The sequence below is a fragment of the Marmota monax genome, unplaced genomic scaffold, assembly GCF_021218885.2.
Source record: "Marmota monax isolate L192 unplaced genomic scaffold, Marmota_monax_Labrador192_F-V1.1 WCK01_AAM20220418_F8-fsc00125, whole genome shotgun sequence".
NCBI classification, from domain to species: Eukaryota; Metazoa; Chordata; class Mammalia; order Rodentia; family Sciuridae; genus Marmota; species Marmota monax.
Window position 1 is genome coordinate 4,655,541 of NW_026695235.1, and position 13,944 is coordinate 4,669,484.

The window sequence follows — 13,944 nt, forward strand, 5'->3', positions numbered from 1 at the left end:
CAGCCTGGAATAGGGCCCTCACCAGAACCTGACCTTGCTGACATCCTGACCACCCAGCCCCCAGAAGTGTGAGAAACAAGTGTCTGTTGTATATAAGGCCCTCAGTCTATAGTATTTTGTTACAGTAGCACAAGTGGTCTAAAATAACACCCAAACACTTATTTCTATTCACATATGTATATATGTATGTATGTATACATGTATGTATTTTTGATACTGAGGATTGGACCCAGGGATGCTTTACCACTGAGCTACATCCACAGTCTTTTTTATTTTTAAGATAGGGTCTTGCTAAGTTGCTTAGGGTCTTGCTAAATTGCTGAGGCTCACTTCTAACTTGTGATCCTCCTGCTTCAGTCTCCTGAGGTGCTGGGAGACTGAAGAAGTGCATCATCATGCTGGACAACACCCACATTTAAAAAAAAAATCATTATCCAAAAAACACAGCAAATTCGATGACTGCCTGTCGAAGATTTTTTAAAAAGTAAAAAATGCCTACAGACATACTGAGTAGTTAAAAGCACAAGACGGCAGATGAGTTGGGGACAAGGGAGAGAATGTAAAAAGCTTTAAACTTGGGTATCATTTTAAGGAAACCTGGTTACTAGGCAAATGGATCCCAGACAGAGTGGGTTCAAGCACAGCAAGGTGGGCACATTTGGATTTTCACAGCTCTCAGGGAGGAGGTGAGGGGGGGCTTGCAGTGGAGACGTGTCATGGCAGATTGTGGGGCTACCTTTCCATCTCCTCCCACTTCCCCATTGCTCTACGATCCTGCAAGGCCCTTAGGAAACTGGAAGGCATTGGAAAGCAAGAGGAAAAAGAGCACCTTTTTTCCTGGCCAAAACTCCTGTCAGAGATGCTCGTGGACACCGTTGGGTGTGTCAGTACCGGGTTGTTCTGTAGTGACAGACATTGGGCCAGGCTCCTTCTAACGCCACCCTCCCTCTGTGGGGTGTGGTGTTCTTGTTTTAACCACTCCCACCTCATTTCAGGGCACTGGACTGAGGAAGAGAGGAAAGACTAGGTGAAGTAGGCACACCAATTCTCTTTTAAGGAGGTTTCTGGAAGCTCCCACACCCCACCTCTACTTAGATAACATTGGCCAGAAATTCGTCATTGGGAACACCAAGCAGCAAGGAGGTTGGGAGGTGTGGTCTTTCTTCCATGAAGTCATGTGCCCAAGGAAAGCTATTCCTATGAAAAACAGATTGGGATAAATAACGAGCCATTTTTGTCTAACGTTCATTGTTAGAAGGAAGGTCCAGGTGTTTTTGGCTACACAGATCCTGTTGTCTTGCAGGGTTTAACCTAAAGGCCATTCTAATTGACAATCAAAATCAAGGCACACTCAGTGAAATTCTGCCTCCATTTTTGAGAAGCAGCTCTTGTAGAGTGAAGGTGAAGCCACCCCTCAGGCTACCACTGTGCATGAGCAAGAGGGACAAAGGAAGAGAAAATGCCTCACCTGTCAACACGGACAATGAGGAGAACCTAGAGAGGAGAGTTCAAGAGGAACCCTGACCTTGCAAAGGGTCAGCTCTCCATCACCAACTCCTTGTCAGAAGATGGATCCTACAGTGCTCTCAAACAGCATTCCTACTAGGGGTGGACCAACTTTTTTCAGCTACCATAATTTCCACATGGGTGGATTCTCCTTAGTTGGATCTGGAAGAAATATCAAAGAGTATTTAGTCAGCCTCTCCTTCTCCTGCCTCAACATCAGCCTGGGGTCCCTAGGCAAACTCATCCCTCCCCAGATTTCCCTCTCAGGAAATGGCCAATGCATTCTTCAGGTTGCTTGGACCAAAGACCTTTCTCACACACCATGTACAATCCATCAGCAAACCCTCTTGACCCAAAATTCAAAATGGACTCAGAATCAACCACGTCTTACCTCCTCTACTACCGTTACCTCTCACCTGGAGTGCTCAGTGGTGAGGGTGAATGGGAACTGGAATCCAGCCCTGCTCCACTTACGGAGCTGGGTGCTTTCCCAGGGGCTGCATCAACCTGGAAGAAGGGGCACCTTTATCAGTTTTACCAAGACGCCCCATAGACTAGCAATTTCCCAGTAAGTTAGCCCATGGCATTCCTCTGCTGAAAACCCTCTTTCTCAGAAGAAAAGTCAAATGCCACAATGGTGTCTCTATGACCTGGCCATACTACTGCTGTGATTGTGTCTCCAAACCTGACCACACTAGTCTCCAAGCAAGATCCTACCTTGGGTCCTTTGCACTTGCTCTTTTCTCTGCCTAAAAGGACTCACCTCCACACCACACAAGATATGAGGTATGGGATCCAGAGACACATCCAGAGTGGATCTCTGGATCCCATAACTCATATCTTGTGTGGTGCATTTACCTCCCTTCCATAACCATTTACACTTCTGTTGTAGGTTGAATCATGTCTCCCAATATTTATGTTCAAGTCATAACTCCTGGTACCTGTGAATGTGACCTTATTTGGAAATAGTCTTTGCAGAGAATCAAGTTAAGATAAGGTCACACTGGGTAGGCTAATCCAATGACTGGTGTCATAAACATAGGGGAGAATGTAGGAGGAGGAGTTTGGAGTGATGCATCAATCAAGACAAGTGTCTCAGTACATTTGTGCAAGCATCTGAGATGGAGTAATTTATAAATAACAGAAAACTTGTTTTTCCACAATTATAGGGGATGGGAGTCCAAGATCAAGGTTCTGGCAGGTTTGGAGTCTGGTGAGAGCTCTCTGTTTCCAAGATGGTGACTTATTGCTGAGCCCTTTAGAAGGAAGAGATGCTGTGTCTGCAGGTGGAAGAAGATACAAGGGGTTAAAGAGGACCTGGCTAGTTCCTCCTAGTTCTATTCTTGAGGGCTCAATCCTTATGACTTAATTACTTCCTCAAAGCCCCACCTTTTAATACTATCACATTGTATTAAATACTATGAATTTCTACTTATTAATTTTGGAGAATACATTCAGATCATAGTAGCAAGGAGCACAAAGGGTTACAGAAGTCAGCAAGGATTTGAAAGCCTGGAACCAATTCTTTCTCAGAGTCTCCAAAACAATCAACTAACTGACACCTTGATTTTAGGCTCTGGCTTTCGTACCTGTGAGAAAACAAATGTCTGCTGTTTGAGGCCATCTAGATTGTTGTTCTTTGGTGTAGCAGTCCCCATGCGCCATGTCCTCTATTACTTATCACTTTGTTTCTCTGTCTGCTCATCAGGTGGGAAAGGATTTTGTCTGTGTTGTTCACTGCCATGTCACCCAAGGCTGGCATGGTGCTTGGGCAGAGTAGACACCACAAATACTTCCTGGAAAAAGGAAGGAAAGTTTATTCAGCTGGGCCTGGTGTGTGGGACTCTCGGCACTGACTGTAGTCATTTTCTGCTGCATCCTCTGCCTCTCCCATCTACAGTGGGGGGCTGACCCATCGGTGGCAGAGGAATGGCACTTGCATGGCACAGGTGCACCTCACTGAGATGTCTGAACCTGGTATCTTTCTAGGCTGCTGATGGGTCAGTGCCTAGGGATCCTAACAAGTCCCTTCCACCAGAGATGTGCTTCTTTCCTCTGGAATCAGAACTTAGGGAGAGTGAGAATTGTTGTAGGCCATGGTCTAGGTCTTTATCACTTTGGAATTACCAATCATGGTCAGAGAGCCAGCACTCAACACATAGTTGTGGCCTGAATTAATAAATAAGAACAGCTTTCAGTTTCAGAGCGCTCATAAGGTAGCAAGCAATGTTCAAAGAACCTAATGTGCTTCCATGCATACCAACTTCACAACAAGCCTATTTTACAGATTTGCAAAATGAGACTCAAAGATAGTTTTTATAATTCACTCTCAGAACCCTAGGGAACCTGTGGTAGGGCTACAGTCTGGTAGGAGTCCTCCTCTTTCTGATTTGCACAGGACAGTAAGACTTCATTATGAAGACTGACAATGGAGACTCAGAGGGAGTCCTCAGTGGCTGGTCAACTGCATTTGTATTAGATGAAAAAATTATGAACAATTCTGGAACAATTCTCCTTTTTCTTTCCAATGCATTGTATAGGGTTCCCCCTCCCACCGCCTTAGGAAATGTATTCTAAGAATTATACTTTGCTAGTTAACATGTTATTTCATTTGCATTCACTCAGAGAAAGGTGATAGGTGAGGAAGGCAAGCCAAACAGGATTAAATTCCCATGAATCACCAGGTGGATAACGTACCTTGGACGCTCGAGGGGGGAGTGTTGAGATCATGTCTCTTCCTATAGGACTTGTCCTTGGGAAATGAACGTGGTGACAAACACAAAACTTGAATACTTGTATCAGCTCTGTGGCTCATGGAGGACCCCTTCTATGCAGGGGGACAATGCAAAGGCAGGAAAGAGAGCCACGAAAGGAAGCAGTTGACTACCCCTGCAAACCTGAGCTTCCGGCAGTTGCTGCTATCTTTGGGATCTTTGGCTTATAGAAGCCTCACCTAAATCTCTGCCTTCATCTGCACATTGGTATTCTCCCTGGGTGCATGATTTTGAGTAAAAATTCCTCTTTTTTTTTTTTATAAGAATATCAGTCATATTGGATTAGGGATCTACCCTAATCCATTATGATCTCAACTAATTATATCTGTAACAACCTTATTCCCATTTTAGCACATTCTGAGGTACTAGGTGTTAGAACTTCAAAATTATGACTTTTGTGGGCACACGACATAACCCACTACAGTAACTTTGCCACTTTCTCCTTTTTGGCCCATGATGACCTTATGTGGGAACACTTTCGAGTGTCTACTGTTGAGGGCACAGTGCTGTCTTGGGTTGTGGTTACGAGATAGTAGCCTGTGGCTGGGAGACAAGGATGGGCCATGGCTTAGAGCAAAATCTGTGGGCTTTTACAGGGATCTGAGCCCAGAATTTTATTCAATGCCATTTTAATCCAATGCATTCAATGACTCATATGACCTTGGCCTTCCCAGCCTTGTGCTCCAAGCAGCTGACCCCCTGGTGTGTGTGGGTATGTGCTCACATGTGTACATTGAGTGCATGTGTGTGTGCACATAGTGTTGGAGACAGAAATAGCTCTAAGAATGGTCCCTTTATTACCCTCCTGATACAATTATTCTTACCTTTTTGGATCTGGTGTTTCTTAATTTGCATATTTTCACTTTTTTGCTTGGTGAGGGTACTGGGGATTGACCCCAGGGGTACTTTACCACTAAGCCACATCCCCAGCCCTGTTTTTTTTTTTTATTTTAAGGCAGAGTCCCACTAAGTTGCTGAGGGCTGTGCTAAGTTGTTGAGGCTGGCTTTGAACTTGCAACCTTCCTGCTTTAGCCTCCCGAGAGCCACTGGGATTACAGGTGTGCGCCACAACATCCGAGCCTGCATTTCTTCCTCTTGACATGACCGTCCTGTCTTTTGAAAATAAATGCCAATTATTCATCGAAGTCTTCCTTGATGTTTCCAGGCTGTTTCATTAGTACCTTTTTGGATTTTTTCATGCAATGCTACAACTCTACATGCTGTACTTTAATGGTGTGTTTGTCTGAGGTCTAATTTGTGGGTCTTATGCAGAATGAGCATGCAGGACTCCTTACTTTAAACATTATTAATGATTTCAAGATGGCTGCAGAATAACAATAAACCAAGTGGGGCTCTCCTAAAAGCACTGGCTGTGAAGTTGGCCTCTCTGCCCACCTGGCTCATGGGTTATGCGCATCCTTAGTACCAGTAACTCAGCAATGTTGGGTAAACAAATGAATCAGGGGATAGGATTGTGGCTCAGTGGTAGAGTGCTTGCCTAGCTTGTGTGAGGCACTGGGTTCGATTCTCAGCATCACATATAAACAAATAAATAAATAAATAAAGATCCATCAATAACTAATAAAAATATTTAAAAAATTAAAAAATAAATGAATCAATCAATGAACGAATATAAGGGTAAACTTAAAAATTATGAAAGGCAGTCCTCTTTATGCCTGCAACTTTAACGCCTGCAGAACCCCTCACAATCACTGAGGTGAGAGAAAAAAAACGGCTGTGTGCAGTTATTTTTAAGAACAGATAATTTTACTTTGTATTCGTGTAAGTCTTCTCATCTTCAAAACACTTGCAAAACATTAATTAATCCTTACAACAGCATCAGTGAATTGAAACTAGAAGGAGAATTTGAGGCATCCAAAGTTTAATTACCAATATTAAAATTTGGCACACAACTAACACTCCTCCCACTGGTGCAGCCAACACATTCCATACCATCTCCCTCCTGCTGAAGAGCTGAACTCTATGCTACCAGTCAGGAAGGCTGCAAGCTACCGTGAGAAACCCCAAGGGCTGGGGAGAGGGAATTATGCACTTGAGACAGAGTTGCCTTTATTGGCTTCTGAGTTTCCTTAAGAATCTGGGATCTGTAGTCACAGACACAGGGTGGGCTCATTTTTAACAAAGATGTGGAGACTTCTATGAAGTCATAAGACAAGGCTTAGCCAATTATCCTAAACAGAAAGAAAAAATAAATGTGATATATACTTCATATATATATAAAGTAAAGTGAAGAAAAGCTTGGCTTTGTACAAAGACAGCCAGCCTAGTGGGCCCACAATGAAGGCAACATTGAACTTCTAGAACCACCAGCATTTTGAACTTTTGAACTTTTGGACTCTGTAGGCTGGAGGGATGGGACTAGGGCTCGTGCTCTCAGTAGAGGGAGAAGCCTGTCCCACCTAGGGTCTGTACTATTGTTCTCCTACCTCCTGAAAGGAGATGAGCTTAACTTCCCATTTCTTAAGAGTGGACCATATGCACAGTGACTTTCAGAAAGGACAGAATGAAGGAGGCTGTTAAGCGTAACTTTGCAGAGAAGACTGGCAGACACTACCTCAGGCAGGTGATCAAGGTCAACATCACCGTGCAAATGTTATTTTCTTCTTCAGGCATAGATTTCTCCTCTGGAGTACTTTGAGTCTTCAAAAGGTACAATATTTCTCTGACCTTAAAGTTCAGTTTAAAAAACTGCTACTGACAGTGGAAACCAACATTCCCTGACTAGTTTCTCTTTTCTTCTCCCAGTGCAGGGCTACATTGTATAGAATCTGATCCTCCCACCCATTTCCTACCTCTGCTCCTTGGAGTCCTAGGTCACTTGCTTTGGTTCCTGATAATTTTGGGGGTCACCTTGTGGACCATTTAAGACCACTTGCAAGTCCATGAGACGGCAGTGACAGAGCAGAAGCTCTAGGCAGAAGTTCTTGGGAGGAAGGTGATTTGTGTCACACCAAGTCTTGAGACTGCAACACTTTGTGCAGGGGTGGTGGTGAGGGAAGAATTTCTTAAAAAAAAAAAAAAAAAAAAATCCCAACTACTACCCGGACCTGACTTGTGTATTTATAGAAATGAAGGCAGATGTGTGTGACTGGTCTCAGGTTGGACACACACCTTTTATTCTAAAAATGCATTAAAACATACTTTCGAGCTCCTTCATGCCCAAAGAATCAAGCCCAGGTGTCTAGGCCTTTTCTGGGTCATCATGCCTCAGAAGCCAGGGCATGCTGGAAGGACTGAAGGGTGAGGGCTCAGACTTGGGCTTGAGGTCATTTGTGGAAAATATTTTCATAGTGAGTTGTAATGGGCTTCACTTGACATTCTAGGCATCCATCTCAGAGAAAGACAAAACCAATTTAATAAGGTGTGCGTACTTGTCAAATTGTTTATTTGCCATTCACACTAGTTATAATATTGGATTTACAGAGGAAACTGTGGTACAAAGAAAGTAAGGCTCCAATGGCTCCTGGCAGCAGCAGTCCAGCTGCCCTGCACAGGCTGGGCATGACAGGCCCTCCCAGAAGAGGGGCAGCTGCCCATCCTGACTGTACAGTGGACTGTGCACATGGAGTACCTGCTCTCCCGTGCTACTTAGAAACAGCTTGCAGAGGGGCTTCTGGGGTATTCTCTTGTATCTTATCTGGTTGAAAACCTGAGCTTGACAGTTCCCCTTCAGGAAGTGTTCAGAATGTCAATACTAGGGAGAAAGAAGCCCATGCACCAGTTTTCAGGGTGCCTGTGACCTAATTGATGCACAGTCACTAGGTAGGGGCTGAAGTAGAACTACATTCTCCATTGTTTTTCCAATAGATGTATTATACTGTCATTTCAATTTGGAAGTTTATTTTTCCATTAATTTTTATACATCCAGAATAACACAAATAACCAACAGTTCTTTTTGTTTTTGCACATTCATTTCCCCTAGAACAAAAAGTGAACTTAAAAAAAAAATCGGAACCATGCTATTAGCTGTTTACAAAAGTGAATAAGAAGTAGCTTGTTTTTAAGTCTAAAATAAACAAAATAGAAAGAAGCATTTTTCCTAGTATTTAGCAAACATAAGAAAAAGTCCTTAGAAACACACAAAAAAAATTGAAAAAAGTTATTACAGGCATTAACAATATTTTATAAAGAAGCTTAAAATCTATTTACATACATAAATACAATTAACTTTGTTGAACCCTTCTGGAAGGGGGAAAGAAAAAACAAGCCAAATGATCAGCATCATCAATACTGACCTGGCTTAAGGGAGGGAAGAAATTCCCAACAAACCAACCAACCAACCAACAAAAAACCTCAAACAAATGTATACTCTAGGGTAAACCAAAAGGTATTTTGTTCAGATGTTTAAAAAAGAGTTTCTGTCTGAGATTATTGTCAAACCAATCTTTTTTCATGTATAAGAGACCCCAAACATGTCATTCCCTTAAAAAAAAAAAAAAAGAAGAAGAAGAAAAAACAAACAAAAACAAAACAAAAAACCGTCAAAACCAGGACGGAATGTCCCAAGGAAACAGGAATCTGCAATCCTAAATTGCAGGACATTTGAGTGAAACCATTCATTTCCTTTCTAATCAGAGAATTTCTGTTTATCTGCCCAGAAACCTTAGGCAGCAGAAAGGCTCTGTACTCCCTGATTGTAATTTGCCGAGGAAGTTTTCTCTTGCTGCATTTGGACAGCAAGCAGATCCAAAATGGTTGGCAATGTCTCTGTTCTGTTGGAAGAAACCCATGAGCAGGAGAAAGGCTGACTCACCCTGTTCTTTATGCAAAGGGAGAAGAACTGGACCTCCTGTGTTCTGGACATTTGGTATGGGGTGGGTGTGGGCTACTTCCCCAGAGAATGGGAGGATGAAGGAGGAAGAAGGTGGGGCTTGGAGGGGAGAGGAAAAGGGACACATTGAGGGGCAGAGGAAAAGAAATACAATGTCAGATAGTAAGAAAAGCAGAAAGAACTGAAGTCTGTGTCCATATAGGAATCATATGTAAGGACATGAATAAGCAGTACAAACAGTGTGTTCAGTCTTTCTTCTCCTGGACCAATGTTCCCAGATACATACAGTAATTACATGGTTGGCTTAAGGGTCTTGCTAATCTTAATTTACCTGAAGGTAATGAATGCAATTCCTCAGGGGCAAAAATTTGTTTGGATGAGACCTATCTCCAAAAGAACTAATGTGGTGTTTTTGTTTTTTTTCCTGAAATGATTAAATACTATATATGCTGGTAAGGGTCTGTGAAGCTCTGAATGGCCAAATAAATGAGTCTACAACAAAGTGATAAATCCTCTCCATACATGGCTTTGAGAGTAAAGGTTCCATGAGAGATTATCTGGTTCCCCTCTTAGGGTAACAGGCTGGTTTTGAGTTGGAATATCTTCAGGTATCAGAATTAAAGTGAAAAATATAATTTTTTTCCTTCATCTTTCCCCAACATTTTCTTAGGTCATGTATGGAAACATGGGCTAAAAAGAACATTTAAATTCTACTTGGGGGAAATAGGCTAATGGTCCTTTTCAGAAATTAGTTTTTAATTTTTCTAACATTGGTGATAATTAAGCTGCAAAAAAGGTGTGATATGGAATAATTTACTGAAACTTAATTGTGGCGGGAGTATTATCTAAAATGAAAATGAATATTTCTGAGTTTCTCCAAGACCTGCTATAGCTCTTCTAGATAAGAACAACCTGACATCACAAGCTGCTTTACTCTTTAACTCTTACCAAAGTGCTACTGCATCTGTGTAAAACAAATAATCAATATATATATATAACTCAACAAGTTGTTTTAAATAAGTCCAGCTGTTTTGCTGCCTGCAGCCAAAGATCTAATTTGAATGCTTAAATTTATAAAATAAAAATCAAACACTGTTCTGAAGTCCTGCTTTCAAACACTCTTCAGAGTTGACCTGAAATTGTTTCAACTAATTAAGAGGTACATTAAATAACACCAGATCATTTTGAGCACACATGTCAAAACAGCAGTTCGTATTTATGAGTTGTACAACAACTGCATTCTGACCAAGTCCTCCAATAAAAATAGTGCTATAAAATTTACAGTGACATTGTATACATTTGAATTGTAGCCATGGGCAGCAGTGACATGAACTTTCCTGTCATGCTGGTGCACAGATAGAAGTGCACACACCCCATAGGGCAGGGTCTCAGCCTGGTGGAAGCAACACAAAACTTGGTGAGTGAGCAACCAGAGATGGGGGTCCTGCACAGGTGGTATGAGGCTCTCCCACATGATTCCACTGAGGCAGGCAGAGGAAAATTGACTTCTTCAGGCCTGGTTTTGGGCCCACCCTCTGAAAATTTAGCTGGAGACCTGTGGTCCTAAAAGAACCCAGTCCTATCTCTTCTGCTCCCATCTTTGGGGGATAGCCATAGTCCTATTCTGCTTCAATGAATGGGTACTATATTAAAGAGAAATATTTTCTTGTTATCCCAGAATTGAGCAGTTAAGGAAATGATAAATTCAATCATTTATGTGTTTCCAAAGTAATACTGCTCCTTCACACAGCTTAGTTTGGATGTGTTGTTACAAAACATGACTGAAATTCTCAGAAGGCCATGGAGTGAGTATACCCCTAGGCAGAAAAAAAATCCTCTTCATAGGTGGAATCATTAGCACCTATGGGGCCAGATTTAACCTGTTTGAAGAGGGAGCCAGATATGAGACCCTGTATTGAGCCTAGAAGAAAAATCCCATACTTCTGATCCTTGGAGTGACCCTCAGTGTCTAAAATCCTATTTAAAACATTGCTGCATTAGCTACCAACTTGTTTGATTAACATGAAAGGGAGTTTAATGTAAACAATATTTCTAGATAACCAAGCAATCACATTACCCATCCTTTTTTTCCAGCCTTCTTCAATGTAATACATTTAACTTTGGCTACTATAAAAAAAATGTAGTACTTGATATCTTTCTTCTTAATATAAGTACACTTAAATAGTTTAAAAAAAAGTATCAACACATAAGTCAATGTCTGAACATCAAGATACATAAATATCTAGGGATTCCTTGTGGGAATACAGTAGTTAAAAAATGACCCAAAGCTGTAGCTGTCTCTCAAAACAAACAAAATCTACCCAAAAGTCCAAAAGAAAAGTTAAATAAAACTTACAGAAAAGGGAATCATATTTCTTTCAATTGTCAAAGAAAGAAGCAAGCTCAAATTTATATATATGTTTGTAAAAATAAAAACCACCCAAATGCAAATTTGCATTTTGCAATTTATAAGGTGCGGAAAAGAAAAATTAGAAATAAGAATTGAGAGGCCAAACAGGGTGAATTGCGTCCTCCCTGCCCCCCCCCGGGAACCAAGATTCCACACTCTTTGGAATAAACAACTTGGTTAAAAAGTTAAGTCAAGGGTATAAAATCTTTCTTTTATTCACAGCATTGCTAAATCAGAAGCATTCACAGTTTCCCTCCGGGAACTTCCTGTTTGCCTCGCCACGTGCCCACGTGGCAGCGAGCGGACGCTTGGCTCGGAGGCTGCGCAGGCCCGTCACCCTCAGTAGGGCCGCCACACTGCCTCCTCCAGGCGCGCGGCCGGGGCCATGTTGGTGGGCGAGTTGCTGTGGCTGCCCTCGGCCTCCACCACGTCGCTCTGGTTCGGGAGGCTGGGGTTGAGCAGCGCGGAGCCCGTGGAGGCGTTGGTGCAGGGCGGCAGGATGCGCGGTGGCGAGCGCTCGCCGCCCACCATGGAGAACTGGTAGGAGCCGGCCGAGGTGCCGTAGTACAGGTGGTAGGACGGCGAGCTGGCCTGGAACGGGCCGCCTTGCGCCTGCGACGAGCCGGGGTAGGGCGGCGGCAGGTACGTGTGGTAGCGGGTGGCCGAGCCCATGGCCGACATGCCGATGCCGATGCCCGACGTGACAGGCGTCGGGGAGTAGGTGAAGGCGCCTGGGTAGTGCATGCGAGGGTCAGAGATGGAGGGAAGCGCGGGGAACTGGCGCGGGTCACCGAAAGCCGTCAAGTCGGGCGCCGCTGCAGGGGCGGAGGAGAAAAATGCCATGAGTGTGGTGTTGAGGCCACGCCCCTTCCGCCAGACTGCTCCTGCCCAGGAAATGGGCGACCACCCAGAATGCCTTGTCCCAGGAAGTGAGGGGACTACCCAGAATGCTGCGGTCCAGGAAGGTGCGGGTTTTGTCCAGAATGCTAATCACCCAGGGAGGTGGGTATGAAAACTAATAGTGAGACAGACAGTAATATAGGCCACTAGGTAATATGGCATATGTTATAGGGATGATATTGTAAAATAAATATTTGTATTACATAGACACATAGATGTGCTACAGTGTAATATGTACCATTTAGATAAAAGAGTGATTTGATCCTAAGGGGGCAAACTGCAGCCTGTCAGCCAAATGTGACGGGGCCAAAGCTTAAGATTTTTTTTTTTTTAAACATTCTGGGAATTATGAATTCTTCTTCTTATTATTCTTTTTAATGGTAGGGAATAAAAAGTCCAAAGAAGAATAGTATTTTCTGATGTGAAAATTATAAGGAATTAAAAATCCATTGTCCACTCATAAAGTAGAACATAGCCTCACTCTCTCATATATATTGCCTATGGCTGCTTTTGAGCTACCACTTTTGAGCAAAGTTGAGTGATTGTGACAGCAACTGTAGGCCCCATAAATCCTTAAATATTTATTCTCTGGTTCTTTACTAAAAAAAAAAAAAAAAAATCTACTCTCTATATATGTTAATCGATATTAATGCCAATTAATATGTTGATAATATGAATGTTAATGTATCAACATTAATATAACAATATACAATGATATAACACTATATATAATGTAACAGATACACTTGATATATTACTAGTAATTGAATATAACAGTATTAATATATACTGCTACATTATACATAATACTTAGGTTGAATCATAGAAAACTCTGCCATTTTTGAAAGCCTGTTCTGAAATTGCTAAAATTTCTCATTATCCACATAATGCATGCCATAGTAATGACTAAAGAGAATGTTGGTAAATACCATTAGCACTTCTCTCTGGCGACCTCTGTCTTCAGACTGGTTCCAAATTTGTAGAAACAGTACAGCCTTGATTTCACTTGATATTCTCTAATATGTGCTCCAGTAGCTTGTTGAACCAAATCACTGAATGTAGAACCTTGATTTATCTATTCTATTTTTGCACATGTTGAAATTTTACAAGGAATGGCAAATCTTTGTTTATAAAATTCATTTCATAAGATTGTGAATTTTCTGTCTCACAAATTCTTGGGCTGTGGTTGTTCACTGTATCCCTCTGCATTTTTCTAACCCATAGGTTGCCATTGGGAATTTCAAGAGGTTATGAGTACTAGGAAGAGTTTCCTATGTCCTGCAGATCAGAGTTTATCAGAAGTAGCACTATTAATTTTTTCAGTCAGACTATTGGTAGGGGGGGTTGGGGAGCGTCTTGTGCACTATAGGATGTTTGGCAGCATCTGTGGCCTTTTCCTGCTAGATGCCAGGAGTGCCCCCCTCTCCATTTTGACAACCCATTGCAAAAGTTATCTGAGAGCTGGGGTGAGGGTCCCAGTCAACCCTGTCTGAGAACCTTTGCACATACAGGATGGCACCCTGGGGTAGTTTTTATTCCTCAGAATTATTCATTAAATGAGC

The 13,944-nt window shown here is 42.3% G+C and overlaps 1 protein-coding gene across 5 annotated transcripts in view; it reads right to left on the bottom strand.

The window, feature by feature from the left end:
* Positions 1-7,653: 7,653 nt before the first annotated feature.
* Runx1 (RUNX family transcription factor 1) overlaps positions 7,654-13,944 on the bottom strand; it is a 228,483-nt gene continuing 222,192 nt past the window's right edge. For all 5 annotated transcript variants that reach the window (XM_046439090.2, XM_046439087.2, XM_046439089.2 and 2 more), the window contains one exon: positions 7,654-12,297. In XM_046439090.2, coding sequence (XP_046295046.1) covers positions 11,822-12,297 — 476 coding nt within the window. In that variant the 3' untranslated portion in view covers positions 7,654-11,821. The remainder of the gene's footprint in view (positions 12,298-13,944) is intronic.